The 21,879-nt window shown below is 41.1% G+C and overlaps 1 protein-coding gene across 5 annotated transcripts in view; it reads right to left on the bottom strand.

Moving 5' to 3' along the window:
* Lpin2 (lipin 2) overlaps window positions 1-21,879 on the bottom strand; it is a 79,121-nt gene that overhangs the window by 32,180 nt on the left and 25,062 nt on the right. For 4 of the 5 annotated variants that reach the window (XM_059277907.1, XM_059277906.1, XM_059277904.1 and 1 more), the window contains one exon: window positions 1,910-2,110. In XM_059277907.1, coding sequence (XP_059133890.1) covers window positions 1,910-2,101 — 192 coding nt within the window. In that variant the 5' untranslated portion in view covers window positions 2,102-2,110. Of the gene's footprint in view, window positions 1-1,909; window positions 2,111-3,062; window positions 3,302-21,879 lie in introns of those variants that run through there. The other variant, XM_059277905.1, reaches the window with a different exon arrangement.

Below are 21,879 nucleotides of genomic sequence, written 5' to 3'. Positions count from 1 at the left end.
AGAGTGAGTTCAAGAAAACCAGAGCTACACAGAGAAACCCTGTCCCGGAAAAACAAACAAAACAAAAGAACTACAAAGAAAACAAATACCAAGGCAACCATGGCTGAACAATGCTGCTAGAGCGGGAGCTGCCAAGTCAGGAAGTAAAACTGTAGCTGCTTTTGCTTTCTAAAGGTGATCAAGCAGGGCTAGTCTGTAAAATCTAGTGGAAAATGATTCCATCATACTCCCTGGTGGGGAAAAAGTCTAGTTTGAGAAACCCATTTTCTTTCACTTTCAAAAAAAAAAACACCTTAGTTTAAAAAGAGGGAAATGTGTACCAAAAAAAAAAAAAAAAAAAAAAAATCAACTAAAAGCTCATCACTCTTAATTTATACATGTTGGTCTTTGACACACATTTCCACCTGTGCCAGGAAGTGGGGGCAGTGTTCTCATAGGGCTCCAAAATCTTAGTAAGAGTGTCTGGCATTATCCAGGTAGATAATGTGGTCGTGAAAAGTTGCCAACTACACTCTCTACAAAATTATACAATTAACCTGGTTTTAAAACTTCAAAAACCTCCCTACTGCCCAATACCCAAGGGAGAAAAAGGATATTTAAAAAAAACAAAAACAAACAAACAAACAAAAAACCCAACAACACTCCCCCCAAAAAAAGCAAAAGAGGAAAACCACATTCAATTGGGGAATTAATTTCTTTTAAACAAATATAATCTACACCTGATAACATGAGCTTAGTCTGCTTACTCATAATCAGTATAATAGTATTATCCTATCTATCTATCTATCTATTTATCATCTACCTACCTACCAACTATCTATCTATCTATCTATCTATCTATCTATCTATCTATCTATCTATCATCTACCTACCTACCAACTATCTATCTATCTATCTATCTATCTATCTATCTATCTATCTATCATCTATCTATCTACCTACCTACCTACCAACCAACCAACCAACCAACCAACCAAGCTGACCTCGAATTTGCTTTGTGGCTGAGCTGAGGATGATCCTGGCCTGTTCCTTCTGCCTCTCTGTCCTCAGTGCTTAGATTATAAACACTGGCCAGCATGTCTGACTTACACAGTGACAGTGACTGAACCCATGGCTTTGTGCATCTATGCAAATATTATATTGACTTGAGCATATAGCTCTCTTGCGTGTATATTTTATTTTTAGACAGACTTTTTATTAAGATTTTAAAGTGTGCCGGGTGGTGGTGGCGCATGCCTTTAATCCCAGCACTCAGGAGGCAGAGGCAGGCGGATCTTTGTGAGTTCAAGGCCAGCCTGGTCTATAAAGCGAGCTCCAGGAAAGGCGCAAAGCTACACAGAGAAACTCTGTCTTGAAAAACCAAAAAAAAAAAAAAAAAAAAAATTAAATTAAAAAAAATAAATAAATAAAAATAAAAAGATTTTAAAGTGTGCATGTGCACCACAGGGTACGTGTAGGGGTCAGAGAATAACTTTCCAATATGCTCTCTTGTTCCAGCCATGTGGGTCTCAGGGGTTAAACTTGGGTCATCAGGATTGGCGGCAAAAGCTTTAACTCACCGAGTCATCTGGCTGGCCCCACACTATTTTAAAGTGCTGTCTTAAGCAAAGGAAAATTTATTTTTTGAAATAAGCCCAACTTCCTTGTTTGTCACATCTTCAGTTTTGTTCTGAGTTTCAACATGTAGGATTATCTTCACAATTTCAGTTTCTTTTTCATTTGGAGAAACTTCCTGTAATAGAATCTTCTGAATTTAGAAGCTACTTCAAAAGCAAGGGTTCCTTACCACTGCTTTCAATAGCATTTCCGTTAAAAAAAAAAAAAAAAAGTAAGGGGGGGGCAGATGACCCTGATGCCTGTGCACTGACCCCCCTTTCCCGCCTTAAAGCAGGCTCTCCACTGCACTTACCACTTTCTCCTTGGATCTCAGGACTCCCAGCTTCCCAAAGCGCACATGAAAAGGTGAGCACTGATAGGTGCCATCCTGCTGTCGCACCACGACTACATCGATGCACCCAGACAACGTGGCTTGGTTAATGCCCTTGTAGAGTTCCTTTACAGTGACGAGCACCTGCCCAGCCAGCTGGCCCACATAATTCATGGTTTGAGACTGTAAGAAAACAAATATGATGTCAGCATTGAGTTTGACGACTAGTAACAATGACAAAAAAAAAAAAAGTTTTGATTAAACATATACTCTTGTTTGCTATTCAGAGCCCATTCCTCTCCAGAGGCTGCTGCTGTGTTCACACATCTCTACAAAAGGACAGACATCTCAGACGGGGAGGCTGCCTCTAGGGGGGGCCTGAGGCTGCGGAAGTTCCATTTCCTTTTACACCCCAAGGGTGGGGCCAACTTGTCATCATGGAGTCCACTAACTCCATCTCCCTCCACCAACAGCTCAGGACCTGTAAAGAACCAACTAAAGAACCCCGACCGCCACAACTGTATCCCTGCCCAGGTGGTTTGGAACCTACCGCATCCACTCTGACCACAGCAGCCAAGCAGAAAAAGGCCCAGGGGGATCACCTCCACCAGAAACTAGACTCATCTTCTCACAGAAAACAAGGGATGCAATTGATAGTTGAGGCCGGGCGGTGGTGGCGCACGCCTTTAATCCCAGCACTCGGGAGGCAGAGCCAGGTGGATCTCTGTGAGTTCGAGGCCAGCCTGGTCTCCAAAGCAAGTTCCAGGAAAGGCGCAAAGCTACACAGAGAAACCCTGTCTCGAAAAAACAAACAAACAAAAAAAAGCAATTGATAGTTGAGATGTTATGGTTCAGATACATGCTGCGTCAAACAAACTGCAGTGAGCTGCCCCAGGACTAACACATGCTAACATTAATTTTTAGGGAAATCCCTTCAGTACCTCAATACAACACTTATGTCTCATAATATTCAGAGCACAAAGAGGGTTTTTAATTTGTTCCTCAACCTCAACTTACTACTCAAATCATGATCACCAGAGCTCTGCAATTTGAAGGGGGGAGGGTGTACCTAAGCCTGGCTTTACCCCTCACCCCCATTCTTCCACTGGGAAACCCAATCCACATAGAAACAAACCCTTTAGTCCTTAGGCTGTCAGATCTCATCCCAGTGGTTGAGTGCATCACTCAGCAGACACTTTAATATTATGTCAAAGCCAAATCCATGGAAAGTCCGTCCCCATGATGTAGGATCAGAGAAACCCTCCAGTTCTAGGCTAATCCAGAAGTCAATATTTTTCAGACTGTAGAAGAGAGTCCAAGCTATGAATCGTGCGCACAGTGGTTTCTCTAAATCAGCTCTGGAGTTACCCTAAGCTCAAAGTTCCATCTCTGCAAAGTTCTAGAGAGACATTCTGTGTTGTCAGGTAAGTCCTAGGTAGAACAGGGACAAAGTGCTGATCTCTTGAGAAAATGAAGGAGACCTGCCAGTTCCTGTCTGCACGTAACTCACCCTATTCTCCAGAGACCAGCAGTGCCTACCTAAGGTAGCACAGATTCCGCTCAACAGTCTACACAGAGATGACTATAACCAGGGTCTGGCTGCTTGGCAGCCTGAAGCATATAACCCTGATCATTCCCTTGGGTTATTTATGTAACCAAGGCTTCAAACTGCACACACCAAAGAGCTGGCTTTGAGCAATGTACCAGGAGCCAAACTTACTATAATCTCCTAAGGTGGAGTCCTTTATGTTACAATTATGAAACAATTACAGACCGGTAGTTTTGGTTTTAGGATGATTGATTTGGCTTTGATAGCAAGGCCAGGTTAAGCATACATCAAATACTCAATTTTTTAAATTTTTATTTTTTTTTGAGACAGGGTCTCATTGTGTAGTCCTGGCTGGCCTGAAACTTGAGAGGTAAACTAGGCTGTTTTTGAGCTCACAGAGATCGGCCTCCTGAATGCTGGGATTAAAGGCTGTGCCACCACACTTGGCCAATCTCTCTCCAGGGTCTCACTTTGTAGCCCAAGTTGGCCTAGAACTCAAGGCCAAATAAAATCCTATTTTAGCCTCTCAAATGCTGGGAATATAGGTGTGTGTCACTATATTTGACAATCATTACTTCTTGAACGAACAAAGGAAAAATCAAATGAACTATCAGTAAATAAGCTAAGACCAATCAACAAGCTAAAGACATATACTGTGTGTAGCAGAAATACTGTTCCATCAGAATACTCATGGATCATCTCATTGCATCTTCTTCCTTCCTTCCTTCCTTCTTTTTCCTTCCTTCCTTCCTTCCTTCCTTCCTTCCTTCCTTCCTTCCTTCCTTCTTTTTTGTTTGTTTGTTTGTTCTGTTTCATTTGCAATGGTCTCACTATGTAGCCCTGGCTGGTCTGGAATTCACTATGAGGATGCTGCTGGCCTTGATTCACAGAGATCTACTTGCTTCTGCCTCCTGATTTCCACCAGGCCTGGCTCACTGTATTTTTAAAAATTAGCCTTTCTAGATCAGGAGTTCAAGGACAGCCTGAACTATCTCCAAAACACCAAATAAAGAAATGAATTAACAAACTGTCTTTCTACTGTGAGATCTGTGTAGACCTGCAGAGTTCTAAGAAAGAATACTTCAAAAAACAAAACAACTATACACACACACACACACAAATAACAATTATACAGCTGGGCAGTGGTGGCTGCGCACGCCTTTAATCCCAGTGCTCAGGAGGCAGAGGCAGGTGGATCTGTGAGTTTGAGGTCAGCCTGGGCTACAGAGTGAGTTCCAGGACAGGCACAAAGCTACACAGAGAAACCCTGTCTCAAAAAACCTAAGAAAGAATACTGCTGCATCCAAATCCTCTACTGAGTGTCTTCTACTTGGGATGCACCAGCGAAGTATCATAACCAGTGCCTTCTTCTCCCCAGTCCCTAGCAACCACTAATATGTTCTCTATTTCTGAAATGTCTGCCATTTTAGAAAGGAAGTCATATAAACAGCATCATAAAGTATGTAGCCTTTTAGGACTGCCCTCTTTCCCTCATATTTTACTGCAGACTTATCCAGATGTCTATCAATAATGCATTCCATTTTACTGCTACATAGTATTTCATGGCATAGACTTACCATTAAAAAAATAAAAACAAAAAACAACCCCCCCTAAAAAAAAAAAAAACTACTTGTTGAAGAACAGGTTAACTGCAGTTTCTAGCTATTACAAATAAAGCCATAGTTATAAGTATATGTCATACAGGGTCTGTGTGAATGTGGATTTTCATATTCTAGGATAAATCCTAGGAGTACAACTGAAGGCAACTTTTCAGCTGCAAACAAAGTTCAGGCTTAGCTGTTTTGGAACAGTCAAGATTACTACTTTCCAGATCACACTATCATTTTACATTCCCACTAACAATGGGAAGTGGGAGGTGAAATCATCTGGCATACCTCACACAAGGTGGCATTACTGTTTACTTTAGCTATGACAATATATAATGATTTGCATTTCTTTAATAGCTAATGATGCTGAACGTTTAATTCATGTACTGCTCTGCCATGTGAGTGTCTGTCTACGGTCTAATAGAGTCCTTGTCTCACTTAGAGGGAAAGGAAATGCAGATCTTTGTTCTCAATTGGTCAACAATTTATCTCTAAAACCAGAACAGAGATGAAATTCATTTGGAGGTAGTTCATCATATCACCTCTTTTACCAAGAAATTTCTACTGCCACTTAGCACACTCTGAGTTTTTCTGTTCTCTAAGTCACACATGTTCACAACATGCTGTTTTGCCTGTTGCAACATATTAGCTAGGTGGCACTCAGAATCAGTACATGACTGATTGAGGATGGCAATGCTAAAATGAATATTGTTACAATTTGTAAAAAACCCTAACAGTATAGACCTTAAAAAAACCCTGAAAATGGCAACTTTTAAACATCTATATTCAGCCATAAACAACCATGTCCTAAATGTGTAACAAGCTTACATCAACTAGAGCACAGAATCCATAATTAAGTGTAACAACATCTATTCAGGATGATTTTAATTACTGTGGTTAAGAGAGGTGCTGTTATACATAAAAATCTATTGTGCAAAAGCTGGTTGCTAAATGTAGAAAAATACAGGCTGTCAAGAAACTTCTTTTCTCTTGGCAGACATGAAGCCATTGGGTTTATATTTTGTAGGCTGAGAAAAACAAAAATATATAGAGGTCAGGGTCTTAACATGTACTATACCCCAGAAATGGCCAGGAGGAACCTGCTGACTATACAATATATCTAGTAGCAGTACTTTCAGAACGCTCACTATACCCCAACTTAGACTATTTTTAGACAGGCTTTCACCATATAGTCTGGGCTATCCTGGAACTCACTATGTAGACTACATTAGCCTCAAACTCTCAGAGATCTACCTGCCTCTGCCTCCAGAGTGCTAGGACCAAAGGTGTGCATCACCATGCCTGCAAATATTTTAAAAGATAAGGAAACTCAAACTTCAGAGACATAGGTGATGTTTTAAGGTGGATATTTATGTGTGTCTTCCTTCATATACTGAAGCCCTAACCCGTAACGTGAAGGGATTTGGAGATGGGCCTTTGAGAGGTCATGCAGGTGATTAGAAGAGTCTCACCCTCACTGGCGTCCTCATATACAAAGACAGACAGAGATAAGAGCCAGCATTCTCTTTTACCCTGCCATACGAGGACACAGGCAGACCTCTGCAAGCCTGTAAAAAGGTGCCCCTCCCGATCCCCACTCCAACACATACACACACTGAATCTCTCAGCAACTCAGCCTTGGACTTCAAGGCACTACAGAATTGTAATAAATGTCTATTGTGTAACCCACACTCGTTTAGGTCAGATGCCATCCATGACATTTTGTTCTAACCATCCTGAGTGTCTTCTTAAACAGCATACGCTGCCCTTGCTTCACCTCCGAAACATACACTACCAGCTAGAGAGACCACTTTCCCAAACAACTCTACTTCTTATGACGCATGAGAAGTCACCCTCCATGACAGTCACAACTGCATCTCACTTGTTAGTCTGGGCTGTGCACCCTTACTCTTGAAAGAACGACTGGGTCTGCTCTCACTTTTATGACAAACCAGACACAGTGGTTCAGTGACAACCTGAATCATAGAGGAGTAGTACTTCCCAAGAAGACATATTGTTTGATGACCACTTAGTACTTTTTAAGATCAAACTTACCTCATTCAATCTTCAAAAATAGGACACAGGTTTGCAAGGCAAGCCGTATTCATTTATTTTATGAGTGAGACAAGACGAGTCATTTGCATCCCACTATTGTACACTACTGTACACCAGGTGGTTCCACCTCAACCCAGGGTTCCTGAGAGCTGAGTTTACCTTGTAGGGTAAAAAGAGCCAGTGAAAGAAAACCCTGGCCCCAAGACCAGAGCCAAAGAAACACACCCTGCTCCTAACCAATTCAGGAATTGAAAACCAACCAATCCATAAACATGAAAGCCAACCAATCTCTGAGCTTGTCTCAAGCTCAAGAATTGAAATCCTACAATTCCCACCCTGAAAATCTCCACCTTGGAAAGCTCCGCCCCTAAGAAACCCTATACAAGCCCTGTACCTGTTTAGTTTGGGGCTGCCTTTTTCCACCCTGGCAGGGCAGCTACTCTCTTGGGTTCTTCCCTCCCAATAAATCTCTTGACTGAGGTTTGTGGTACCGACTTTCTTTCACCTAAGTGAGCAGAGCTGTAACTGAATTGAGCAGGAGCAGAACAGAACTGTAACACTTTGGCTGGGGAAACTCCCTTGCTGGAGCAAAGTATTACACTCCAGGGAAGATGAGTGGAGCTGTAACCTTTCTCTGCAGCAGAGCGGAGCAGTGCTGTGACCCTCTCCTGCTGGAGTACAGTTGTTACATTCGCATTAGGGAAAACTTTCCTGGAGCTAAGAAAACTGTCCCCACTGGAACAGAGCTCTAACACTTCTGTTGGGATACCTTTTCCTTCCGAGCTGTAGTTAATCCTTGTCTTATGACTGCCAGGATACCTTTTCCTTCCGAGCTGTAGTTAATCCTTGTCTTATGACTGCCAGGATACCTTTTCCTTCCGAGCTGTAGTTAATCCTTGTCTTATGACTGCCAGGATACCTTTTCCTTCCGAGCTGTAGTTAAATCCTTGTCTTATGACTGCCAGGATACCTTTTCCTTCTGAGCTGTAACACACTAAATCCTGACAGTTTTTCTCCAACCACCCACGATAACATAAAGATGAGACTACTTTATGAATGATGATGATAAAAAGGGAGCAGTGGGCAGTGGTACCCACAGCAACATCTGATGAAAATTCCTCTCTGGTCTCTCCAGGACTGGCAGGAATCAAATCCCCAGGGCCTTGCCCACATCTTGTAGGGACTTGACTTGAGTGAAGATGTTTCATAAAGTGTTTGCAGTACACCCAGCTGGTGTGGTAAGGACAGCAGAGGAAGGAGGTGACAGACTGGACAGAAAGGAGCGCAGGCTGAGTCATCAGAAGCAGCACCACAGACAACAGAGCTTGACAGAGAACACGGCTTCCTGAGAGGAGCTGCCTCCAAATAAGTGCCTCCCTCTGCACTGTCATTTCCTCCCCCCAGTAAATGCTAGTTTGTTTCTTCAATGTTCCTTATTTTATAAAACAAGAAACAGGAAGAGCACAAGGATGATCAAGCCTAGTTTACCACCACTCCACCCTACCCCAAGGAGCACCACAAAACGGATGTCCATGAAGGCCCTTTATTCTCCTGGAAGCAAGACTCAACAAGAAATACAGGCCGCACGTATAAAATCCACTGCTCCCATGCTCTCTCGTTCTGCCTGCACAGCACAGTGTGGCTGAGTGGGGCTCTCTTTTGCTACAGGAAACATGTATTCCCTGTGCACAGCACATCTAAGTTAAACCCAGTGTCTTCCAGTGACTTCCTGAACACAAAGTTCCCAAGACAAGCCGTTCTGTCACAATGGAAAAGGAAGTCTTTAAGAAGCCTTATCCAGGACAAGTCCTTCTATATAAACCCTACAGGTATAGCTTAGAAACAATCATACACAACTGTAATTCCTTTAGGAAAAACATAATGAGATTTGTAGTCGTTAAACAAATACCTGCTCTACCAGCCTGTTCCTGGAAGAAGCTAATTTTTATTCAGTCAAAAACCTGAGCACCTCCTTCATGCCAAGTCCTTAAGATCCAAAGAGAACCCTCCTCCTCCCTCCTCCCCACCTTCCCACCCCCAACACAGAGGGCCTGGACCCACCAAGAGAACAAGACAGACACTGCCTCAGCTTACAGAGTGCTCTGTGATAATGCTGTTGGCAGTGGTCTTGTTTTCCTTTAATGGTGCTGGGATCAAACCTAGAAGCTGAGCATTAGATGTGAAGGCTCTGCACTGAGCCACACTGCCAGTCCCTTTACTGACTTTTAAGAAGACTAGAAAAGAGAAAAAAATATCTGCTTGGGAGAGTGAAGAAGGCTTCAGAATGAAAAAAAAAAAAAAAAAAGAAAAGAAAACCAAACTGTTCTAGGTGTGGAAATAAGTCTAAGGGGCTAAATGGGGTGGGAAAAGGGGGCTCCCAGCAGAGACAATAGCACGTGACAAAGAAGTGGAGTTTGGAAAGCAAAAGTGAGATGACACATGACCTCAGACCCAGGACAAGTTAATCCCAAAGGTGCTGGGTGTGATCTGGCAGCAGATCATATGGGGAGGTTGAGCCAGAAGAGAGAAGCCACTGCAATGTAAACCAGGAGATGAGAGCCAGGCATAAGCATTTTACCCACTGAACCATCTCCCCAGCAAAAGAAATACAGTTTAAAAGGGCATGTGATGCAATGGCTGAATTAGAGAAAATGGGCTGGTTCCCTAGATTACAGAGATTTCATCCTTCATAAAAAACTCAAGGGGTTGAAGGGATGGTGCTGTGGAACAATCTTTCTGTACACTGTCAATATTTGTTGTAGCTCTCATTGGTTTAATAAGGGGCTAAATGGCCAATAACTAGACAGGTAGAGGTTAGGTGGGACTTGTAGGCAAAAAAAAAAAAAAAAAAGGCACAGGGAAGAAGGGCAGAGTCTCCAGCCAGATGCAGAGGAAGCAGGAGATGAATACGCCTGCTGAAAAAAGGTACTGCCATGTGGTAGAGTGTAGATAAGAAATATGGGTTAATTTAAGTTGTAAGAAAGAGCTGGTTAGTAACAAGCCTAAGCTATTAGCCGAGCTTATTAAATAATAAGTTTCTGTGTGGTTATCTGAGGAGCTGCCAGTCCTGATGAAAAACTCTGCCTACAGGATGGTTCATAGGTTAAGAGCATGCACTGCTCTTCCAGAGTACCTGGGTTCAATTCCCAGCATTTACATGATGGCTGACAACTATCAGTAACTCCAATTACAGAGGAAATGATGCCCTCTTTTGGCCTCTGTGGGCACCAGGAATGTACATGGCACATGAACTTACATGTAGGCAAAACACTCATAAAAGAAATTTTAAAAAGACAAAACAACAACAAACCCAAAAAAACCAACAAGAACCTTCTCAAACACAGGGATGAGGCTCCTCTATAACTCAGCCCACAGAAGCACTACTATGAGCTGACTGGTGGGGCTAGGGAGATATGTCTCTAATTGGGTCAAACACATTCCTGAATGTATGCAGAGAGCCACAAGAAGCAGACACTGGTAGGGCTGAGCCACTTGAGCTGGGATATGTCTAGAAATGAGATTGCATGTAGCAGATTTTTAAAAAAGATTTATTTAGTTATTATGTATACAGTGTTCTGCCTTCATGTATGCACGGTGCAGAAAAGGGCAGCAGATCTCATTATGGATGGTTGTGAGCCACCATGTGGTTGCTGGGAATTGAACTCAGGACCTCTGGAAGAAGAGCCAGTGCCCTTAACCGCTGAACTGTCTCTCCAGCCTCACATGTAGCAGCTTTCTGCCCTCTCAGCATCTCTCATAAATTTCAATTTGCCTGGACTGTTTGGAGTCTACTTCGAATGTCTGACAAAGGATAGACACATGCCCACACTTGTTACAGCCAACTCAAACCCTCTGTCAAACTCCCTTCAAAAACCAACTGGTAAAACTAGCAAGCAAACAGCTCAAAAGTAACTAGTAGAGGTGCTGCCTACTTAAAAAGAAAAAGTTATGTTGGAAATTGAAACTAGGTCCTTTACATGCTAGACAAGCAATCTACCACTGAGCTAGCTACCAGCCTATTCATGTTTGTTTGTTTGTTTGTTTGTTTGAAAAGACACAGGGCCTTAAACAAGGTTGGTATATTCTGGTTCCATCAAAGCATATTTTCTACATGTTCTTTTGTTTGAAAAGGCAGGGCTATTACAGACTAGGTTTTTGGTACAAATTAATTTGGGATTCTCCTGCTGCAGCCTTGAGTGATGGGATTACAGGTATGCATCATAACACTCATTACAACATATTTCTTTAAGGGAGTGGAAAACATATCACTACTGAGGTCTATTTTTTAAAACTGACCACTTTCACTATCTATAAAATAAATGAGCTAGATTCGGCTAAGTAAGAGTGATGGTTTGAATAAGAATGCTCCCCCCCCCCCCATAAGCTCATAAATTTGAGTGCTTGGTCATCAGGGAGAGGCACTACTTGAAAAGGATTAGGAGGTGTGGCATTGTTGGAAGAAGTGTGTCACTAGGGGTGGGCTTTTAGGTTTCAAAAGCTCAAGCCAGACCTAGTGTTCCTCTCTTCCTGCTGCCTGAGGATCTGGATGTGGAACTCTCAGCACTTCTCCAGCACCATGTCTGCACGTGCCACCATGCTCCCCGCCATGATGATAACAGACTAAACCCCTGAAACTGTAAGCCAGCCCCAATTAAATGCTTTCTCTTGTAAGAGTTGCCTTGGTCATGGTGTCTTTTTTTTTTTTTTTTTGGTTTTTCGAGACAGGGTTTCTCTGTGTAGCTTTGCGCCTTTCCTGGAACTCACTTGGTAGTCCAGGCTGGCCTCGAACTCACAGAGATCCGCCTGGCTCTGCCTCCCGAGTGCTGGGATTAAAGGCGTGCGCCACCACCGCCCGGCTTGGTCATGGTGTCTTTTCACAGCAATAGAACACTAAGACACTAAGGTTCAATACAGGGAAAATACTTTGCCACTACAGCAATGCACATTCTTTCCCCAGTAGTGGCCCCATTGCTTGCTTCAGCTTTTCAGCAGGTAAAGAGTTAACCACAAAAGGTCACTAATTTCACCTTCAAAAACCCTCGGCTCTTATCCCTCCATACTGTCACTTGTCCAATAATTTTCAGGTCAATTTTTCAAAATCCAATACCAGTTTTCTTTTCCATCTGCCATTTTATAAAAAGAGCGAATTCATGTTTCAGGCCTCCTGAATATGGAAGAAATTGGATCAAGTGGGAAAGTATATCCGTTACAGACTATGTATCTTGTTTTTTTTTTTTTTTTTTTTTTTTTTTTGGTTTTTCGAAACAGGGTTTCTCTATGTAGCTTTGCGCCTTTCCTGGGACTCACTTTGTAGCCCAGGCTGGCCTCAAACTCACAGAGATCCGCCTGGCTCTGCCTCCCGAGTGCTGAGATTAAAGGCGTGCACCACCACCGCCCGGCCAGACTATGTATCTTAAGAACACACTAGACCAGGTGCTGGGACAAATACTTAGCATTTGGGAGCTGGAGGCAGAAGGATCAGCAGTTTAAAATCATACTCAGTCACATAATGAGTTCTAGGCTAACATGGTACATAAGACCCTGCCTCAAAAATAGCAAAAGATAGGTTTAGCGAAAGGCTCCAGGGCTAAAGGGACTTTCTGCTTTTCTAGTAGACCCAAGTTGAGCTGCCAGAACCCTATCAGGTGACTCACAACTGCCTCTAACGACAGCTCTAGAGGATTCAACACCCTTTTCTGGTCTGTAGGCATTGCACACAAAGATACACAAATAAAAAATAATAAAAAAAAATGAAAGTCAAAGATGAAAAGAGCAAAGAGAGTAAGAAGGGGTGCGGAGTAAAACAGCATAGTGGACAAGATCATGGAATTGGTACTGCTCAGAATGCATGGGCTACATGACTGACTGTTAGGGAGAGCCCTTCACTGGTCACGGAGGCATTCACATTCCTTTTTTCTCCACCACCACCCCCCCACACACGTATTCACCACACTATACTCATTTATTTAGCCTACCCTCCAGATTCTTAAGTTCTGGTACAAAATGGAGACGTTGACAGGTGCGGTGGTATACTCCTTTAATCTCAGTACTTGCAGGCAGAGGTCGTGGGAATCTCTGTGAGATTGAGGCTAGCCAGGTCTACATAAGATCCTATCTCAAAAGGAGGCGGGGAATGTACTTCACTGACTCTAAAGTCTAGAAAAGAGTGCCACCACATCAAGCCCAACCCCAAGTTCATATTGACAAAACAATGGGGTAGGGTATGTCGGGGGTCAAATCCATGACTGTCTAATGGGAGGCAAGCATTTTACCATTGAGCTACACCCCTAGCTTTCAATATTTTTGGATTCATGTTGTGGAATATTATTTTAACTGTGTAAAGGTATGTTACATTTGTTTATGTTGCACTAATTTAATTATGTAAAGATGTGTTGCATTTGTTTCACCTTGTCTGCCTAAGGCACCTGACTGGTCTAATAAAGAGTTGAATAAAGAGCTGAATGGCCAATAGTTAGGCAAGATAAAGGATAGGCAGGGCTGGCGGCCAAAGAGAATAAATAGGAGGAGAAATCTAAGCTTGAGAGAGAAGAGAGGAATAAGAGAAGGAGGAGAGAATGAGAGATAAGCCTGGGGCAAGAAGTCAGGCAGCCACCAGCCAGTCAGGCACAAGAAGCAGTAAAAGTAAGATATAGAGAAAGAAAGAAAAGGATAAAGCTCTGAGGCAAAAGGTAGATAAAGAGAAACAAGTTAAGTTAAAAGAGCTAGCTAGAGGAGCCTAAACTAGGCCGAGCAACCATAACTAATATGATTTAGGAGCTGGTTGGTGGCCCAAAAGAAAAAGCTTGGTACAGATTCATGAATGTACCAAGGAATAATGCACAGAAGCGCTAATGAACAGAATCAGCAAGGAGAGGGAGGACTATGAGAGTATTTTGCTATCAATGAAATAAGAGGTAAATGAAGATATATACACGTGCACGTACACACATACACACATTTTAGATATCAGTAGTCAACTCAAAGTCTCAAAAGTGATGCTCACACAATCAGAAAGCAAATGCTTTTCTCTAGACACTGGTAACAACTTCACGAGGGAAAATAGATCTAACTTAGATGCATAGATCTAACTTAGATGGTGACAAGACACTCCAGGATGTTAAGTCTCAAAATACCCCCAGGGAGAACAAGCGACATCTGTACAGATCATTCTGAAGCACCCCAAGGGGCCCAGTAGGACCTGCTGCTCTGAGAAGGAAGTTCCTATGGGAGTCAGCGTAGGGCAGTTAGGTCACAAGAGATAAACCAGGACTGATGGCAGTTACACAGTGAAAGGTAGACTGGGTTTATCTGAACGCACCCAACACTACAATTCTATAGAGCACAACTTCAAGGAGAACGTTAAGAGCTACAGTTTTAACTGCCCAACATTCAGCAATGTACCAGGGAACTTTCTCCAGTAACCAAATTTGGAACAGAGCAGGAAAAACTAAATGCTTATTCTTGTATACATCTTTAAATTTCAAAATAATGAGCAGATTCTAACATGGCAAGCAGCATAAGAGAGGTAGGTCTCAAATCCTTTCCCCAGTCCCCACATCACTGACATGACCAGACATGTTTGATGCCATTATAGTTCCATATAATTAAATTATGTCCCTAACTATATTTTCACTCCATTTTTCTCATTTCCACCTGCAGAACAATGTCTTATAATGAAGCTTTCCAATAATTTAGTTCTTATCTCTCAACTAAAATATTCCCAGTCTTCACGTCTACTCTAAGAGGTGACCAATGCTCTTACAGAGAACATCTAACTTGGCCGATAAATAAGGAGAAACATAAGAAGTAAATACTAGGAAACATAGTGAGTCTTAAGATTTTGAAAGCTATCAAACTATTATTAAGTCAATCTATGGATGGTTACCTGCATAGGAACATTTTTAGCTACATGTTTATATTGACTCTGTTCTGAAATATAATTTTAAGAGTTCAAACATCTGTACTTTGGACTATTCAAAATAGACTTTGTATATAATAAAATTCATTATTTTGTAGTATACAGTTCTGTGTGCTTTAAAAAAAAAAAAAAAGACATTTGTTTACATGTATATAAATGTCTGCATGGAGGTGTAGAGAGGCCAGGAGAGAGTTTCAGGTGTTAAGTAGGTATTAGGATCCTGTGTATTTTAAGTAAGCACTCACATGATCATAGCAATCAAGATATAGAACAATCAGATTGGCCCCTCCTCTAAGTACCTAATGCCTCTCTGCGGTAAACTCTCCTCCTCAAACTTCCCAGCACGTTTCTATCCTTAGTCTTGTCTGAATTTACACAAAAAGAATCATGGACTATGTAGTAACTTCTTGTACTTAGCTCAATGCATCTAAGATGTTTTAAGTGTTATATGCTTTAGTAGTTTGTTGGTGTTGTGGGGTTTTGTTTGTTTTGGTTTTTAGAGACAGAATATCACTAAGTAGTCTTAGCTGGCCTCAAATTTACTATGTAGAACAGGTTGGTCTAGAACTCACAAGAGAGACTCATCTGCCTCTGCCTCTGGAGTGCTGGGATTAAAGGAATGCCCAGCTAGTAGTTTGTTCTTTATTACATAGTATTCCGTGGTGTGAATGTACTCTAGTTTATCCTTGCACCCTCGGTGTTCCTATTTCTTGACAATTACAAGGCAAAGCTAATCCAAATATCTGTGTACAGGATTTTATTTAGTTAAACACTTAGGAATGGGACTGCACTGCTTAGAAGTAGGTATGAAAACTGTTTTTTAAGATTTCTTTAAGGTGTTCAGGGGAGTTTCTTGTTAAAAGAAATCTCTAATTACTTTCAAAGTGACTTTACTTGTTTAACTGTACTTAATGTTCCTATGTGAGATGCGCTCCTAATGGTCAAAGCCCAAATTCTTCATTTCCTCACAAGTCATGTACATCCTCGACAAATCACATATGATTCAAAGCACTTCAACTTCACCTTTCCAAATGAGTGTTTAACCTTCACCATCAGACAAGGCGTATGTTATGGACTGTATTAGGTATGAAAACCAGGGCCCACAGTGGGCAGGCATTCTACCTGAAGTAAAGGAGCTACACAGAGATAGGACCAGTCAAGTGTCTGACATGCCATTCTCTTTATACTTTAGCTAGGAACTTTCTGAGATCGATGTAGGAAAAATTTTAAAAGGCTTTAGAAGGCCATGATGATTTATTTCTCCACATGGTAGCATGCATTAAAGACAAACTTTTTATTACTAGTAAACTGAGATATAATGCTATGATCAGAAATGTGTGTGTGTGTGTGTGTGTGTGTGTGTGTGTGTGTGTGTGTGTAGTCCTGGAACTCACTCAGTAGACCAGGCTGGCCTCAAACTCAGAGATCCTCCTGCCTCTGCCTCCTGAGTGCTGGGATTGAAGGCAAGTGCCACCACTGCCAGAAAGAAATATACGTTTTAAGGGACAAGTTCTCAACTTTCTCCCCCACCACCCCATCTTAAACCTTCTACTACAATATAATTGTACAACCAACCTATTTTGGCAGTGATCATTAGAAACAGTAAGATCTCCAAAATAAACACAGAAGTCCGATCCTTTGGCTTCCACATAAAGTTACCCAATTTTAGAAAGTTAATACGGAAACCACACCCTCTACCTCAGGGATGACTACCGAATATGCTAGTAGCATAATTCACAATTTCCTTTGAAACATCCCTCTCTACTGGAAGTTTTCTATTTATGTACTGACCTCTAAGTCAAGAATTAATATGACTCTTTTATAGTCAAAATATAGCCTCAGCCTGGGTACAGACTAACATTCATATAGATTGTAGGCCCAGGGAATGATATGTTAAATCTCATTTATCTTCCTCTCTTCCATTTTTTTACCCTCTCTCATCTCCTTAAAAAGAGCCTTAGTTAATAATACTACAGCTAAGTGAAGCTGACACTGAGAAACTACACCTGTGTGAGTTCTCTGGGCTAACAGCCCTTTCCCTGCACCTGACGGCAGCTTGGTAAAGCTCAGGTAGCAATGAGCCACATGAACTATGGGGTTTAAAGGCTGTCACAGCACTTCTACTAACAAAGCAGCTATTAATACTTGCAGGCCCAGAGTCCAGTGACATTCTCAACAGCTCAAGGCTAAGGACTTTCTTATCAGTAAGTCTGATAGAATAGTAATCTACTTTAGAAAGAAAGCTATACTTAGAATTAAAACAAATTTGGTTTTACTGAAATTCTGAGTTTATTTGGTTGTATTTTAAAAACAGGTTTAAGGGGAAGCAGAACACCTGAACACTCTGACTACTGTCTCCAAGCCACACTTTTATATTAAAGAGAAAACAGCTGTTTTATAGTGCAGGGGTCTGTAGACACTACCATCAAATAATCAAGAGATAACTCACTAAAAAGGATTCATCACTTCTGTGGTATTTTTTGTCAAAAACATTGATGACACCAGACAAACCAAAACAAAGGACACGACATGTCTGAAACGTGAAGGCTATGAAAAGAGAAGAGGAAGAAGGTTGGAAGAGACTGAGGGTACATGGCAACCAGACAGGGGGATTCTGAAACAGAAAATGTACTTTCTTTGTACTAAAAACAAAACAAAACCAATTCTTGGACTCCCTCCTGCTTCTGCCTATTTGAGAAATCCATATATGCAAGGAAAGAGCTCAGCAGGGATTCCGTGCGTGTCCCGTGTTCTGGCTCTGCTGCACATCAGAGGCCCCTGAGGAGTCCCTAGGACCAGAATACAAACCTACTACAGGTACAGTACTTATAAATCCCTCAAGTGACTCGAAAATGTCAGAGTATTTCAAACTGATGAGCAGAGGCAAGCTACCAGTTCCCAAAGTCGAAGGTAACACTTGCTGCTCTCTTTCCTGCTTCATTGTCTTTGAAAGAATTGCTTTTTTTCAATCTTATGACTGAATTTCAGTCTGTAGGGGCTATGGTGCTGTGCTTTGTTAGCATGAAAAAGAATATAAGGTGACGGATAACTTCTACAATCCCATCTCTTGTGCCCCTTGACCTAATGGAGATCTGCTTATTTTCAGTTCCTGAAGTTCAGGTCAATTTGTGCATGTGGTAACACCTCTGAGATTACACAACTCTCTTCAGGTTTGCCTAGGGTTCACTTTAGGTGGATTCTTTTTTTTTTTTTTTAATCTCTTTTTTTTTGTTTGCTTGCTTTTCATTTTGAGACAGTTTTACCATGTAGCCCAGGCTGGCCTCAAACTTATCATCCTCTGCTTTTGTGTTTCAAGTCTCAGAGCTACCATACTTGGTACCAGATTCCTAGGTAAGCTCCCTCCCATATGTATAGCAGCTAATGCTAAGACGGTCCACCAAAGGCACCCAGTAACAAACATTTCATTAGAGCTAAGATGTTCCATGACAAAACAACATCAGCAGGACTGCCTGACCACCTTTTGAAAAAAATCCCTTCCCCAGCATAACTTACATAAGAAATTCAGGTAATTCCTCTAAAGTATAAAGTAAGATTCAAGGAAAGGAAGAACATGTTCTAGAGTAAGACATGAAACAATGAAAAATAACAAAAACTGCCCTGTTTTCTATTAGGTAAAAAGCATTATCACACTCGGGAACTCTTTACTCTATGTGAGCCCATAGTTTTCTTGTCCAGAACTGTGTGGATTTTGTAACCCAGTAGAATTAGGCTAGAATACATAAACAGTGTAAAATAAATGCTTTCCCAAGAAGGGTGATATTCTAATTTAAACCCTTTAAAAAGAGTTGTGTCTAATTCCTTTAAGACCAAGCTAGCAGCCTGAGGTTTTCTCAAGGCACACTTTATTAAGTATTCTAGAACACTCTCTCAGATGCAAGGACCTCTACAGGGCTAGCAAACACCTAGCACTAGTCCTAACCCATAAGGGGTTGAGGTGGAGGAGGAAAGTCTTGGAACCTCAGCTCATCACGGGTACTGGCTGGGAAGAGTGGGAATACTCCAAACCCACATTCCTCAATAAGTCTGGTAGCCAGGAAAAGAGAGGACCTCTTGCCTTATTATCCTTCTGTCCGTCTGCCTGGTTCAACACTTTTAAAAGCCAGGATTCTTTACTGCACACACCCAAGTTCGTTCCAAAGTCAAACTCCTAGATAATCATTATGGCTTACTAAGAAGATATCAAATCTAGTATGCCAGCTATTAGCCATTCAGAAAATTCTCTTGGGGTGGGGTGGTGACTCACGGAACATCAATGACAAAGGGGACTGTTAACAAAATGCAGTCTAAGCAAACACCTTTGACTTCCCTTTGAAAAACACCAGCAGCAAGACATCCAAGAAACTTTTCCTGTAATGCAGTCCAGTCTGTGTGCTGGCGACTTAGTGGATTTTAGAAATAGTTCATAGAGAACTAAGTATGTTCACATTCTTTCCTCTGACCTTTAAGACTAATGTGCACAAATTCAGATGCATATATCCTTTATATTACAACCGAGACTTCAAAACAAAATTGCCTCCCACAGTAGCATCTGACTTGTATTCATATTCAAATAATGCTGTTACTAGTAAGTGAAAAATCTGCATACGGACACCAGTGATCTCAGATCTGGAAGCAAATATCACATGGAATATGGTATAACCTCTAAAATGGGACACAACATTCTTATAACTTTAAAACTAAAATCAACTAGGTTAACAGATTTCAGAAATAATCTATTTTTTGTTTTGTTGACTTCGTCTAGTTTTCATAAAAATATTCAACCTTAATTATACTTAAAAAATAACCAAGGTAATTTAAATTAAATGAGGATACAACACAACATCAATACTTTCATTTGGAGCTCCTGATTATCTGAATCTAAAATTAATTAGCCCCTGACTCACTTTAAGGATTTAAGCAAGGTTTAATGGCACATGCGTGTTATCCCAACACTCAGGAGTGCTTAAGCAGGAAGACGGTAAGTTCAAGGACAACCTATGGGAATAGTCAGCCTGAGCTACATACCAGGACTCTGGTACAAAACAAAACCAAACCAAAACAAAACAAAATAATTAAATAAACAAAAAATAAGCATTTAAATGCATTATTTTTCTAAGGTTCCATTGGCAGAGTTAAATGATATTATCTTTACATCACCTGACTTTGTTTCCTTAAAGTGAACTTCTAGAACTCAAATTTATAAGACATGTTCTAGTTTGTACCTTGTACCAAGAGAAAATTAGACTTAAAAAATTCAGACAAACTTAACTTCCTGGAACACACACATTTCAAGCATTTTTTTTGTTTGTTTATAGGCACAAAAGGGAAGCCTATAGTCTTTTGTATCACATACCCAAACAAAATGCCAGTTTCAAATAGTAGCTTAGCCTTACAGATTTGGCCAGGATGGAAAAAAAACAAAACAAAAAAACCCATAAAACTTAAGTGACTTCTAATCCCTCAACTACCATACTGAGGTGCAAGAACAGAACTGAAATCTACTTGTAAACAAGTTCTCAGTTTAAAGCAACCACATTTTTTCTAGGCAGAAAGTTATTAAATAACAACAAACAGAATAAGGATAGCATAAAGGCAAAGAGCGAGAACAGGCGGCCAAAAATTCTGTTCTACATAACACTTGGAAGTTAGAAAGTCACCACAAGAGCCTATCTTCCAAACAAGGGGCACTCACCACTTTCCCTTAGTGGGTGCTGTCCCTTCTCAGTTCTACCCAGATTCAATGTGAAGCAAGGCTACAGAGGCATGGGTGAACGGAACTCACCAGAATGCCAGGAGGGGTCTTGCCACGATAAACACCTGCAGTTTTACTCAATGAGCTTTCCTGAACCTTCTCATCTTCACTGTTATCTTCTAAGTAAGACATCTTAAAACCGAAGAAGCTTATCAAGCATGACTCTACAGATGTGAAGGCACCAACAAACAGAAACTTATTCTGTGGACCATCAATTGCTAACTGTTGCAGACAAGAATATAGTTAAAACTGAAAGCAAACAGGTCTTTAAAAAAAAAAAAGCAATGCACACACAACTTTACCAATGAGATTTGCTCCCTCAGCCTCATCCTCCAAAGAAGATAAGCAGGGGCATGGGGCAGGCTGTGCCATGTGTTTACACTGATAGGTACCAAGTCCTGCCCAATCACAAGACAGTCAACTACAGCTTCCATCACACAAAACAGGGATTGAGTTAATGATTCCTTAAGCCAATCACATCTTCATTTGTAGAAATAAAAACAGCTACACACAGGGAGGAAAAACTCATGTAATCATGTAAGGGAAATGATTTACATATGCTTGGATGGCATCACCGTGTTTCCCACTTAGTCAGGTTTCTACAGTCCAACTACTACATATTTTTACTCCATTATATTGGTATGACCCAGTATTTCTCACAAATCTGGAAATTCCCCAGCTCAGCACTCTATAAATAACAAAACTAGACTTCAAGAGTATGATAAAGCAATATTTAAGTTCTAGTATCCCTGGCCAGCTCTCAGGATGTCACTATAAAGGAACCTCATTCAAACTTTTCTAAACCTAAAACACCTAACACACATAGACAGAGACATAAAAAAATATACTTGATTTTTAAGTTAAAACATTTTATTAAAGCCATTTTCTAAGACTCTGGAGTTTATTACAAATACCCTCCAGCCACATATGCCTACTAAATTTGCAAGCAGGTTAGTACTAAGTGCTATAATAAACTATGAGTGAAGATAGCCACTGGATTTGGAAGATCTGATATTTTAAAAAGGTGGTGAAAAATTGTGGTGTGTGTGGAAATGATATTCTATATGCTGA

Source organism: Peromyscus eremicus, chromosome 13 (genome assembly GCF_949786415.1).
Source record: "Peromyscus eremicus chromosome 13, PerEre_H2_v1, whole genome shotgun sequence".
In the NCBI taxonomy this organism is placed as follows: Eukaryota; Metazoa; Chordata; class Mammalia; order Rodentia; family Cricetidae; genus Peromyscus; species Peromyscus eremicus.
This window is presented reverse-complemented; position numbering and strand designations above follow the sequence as displayed.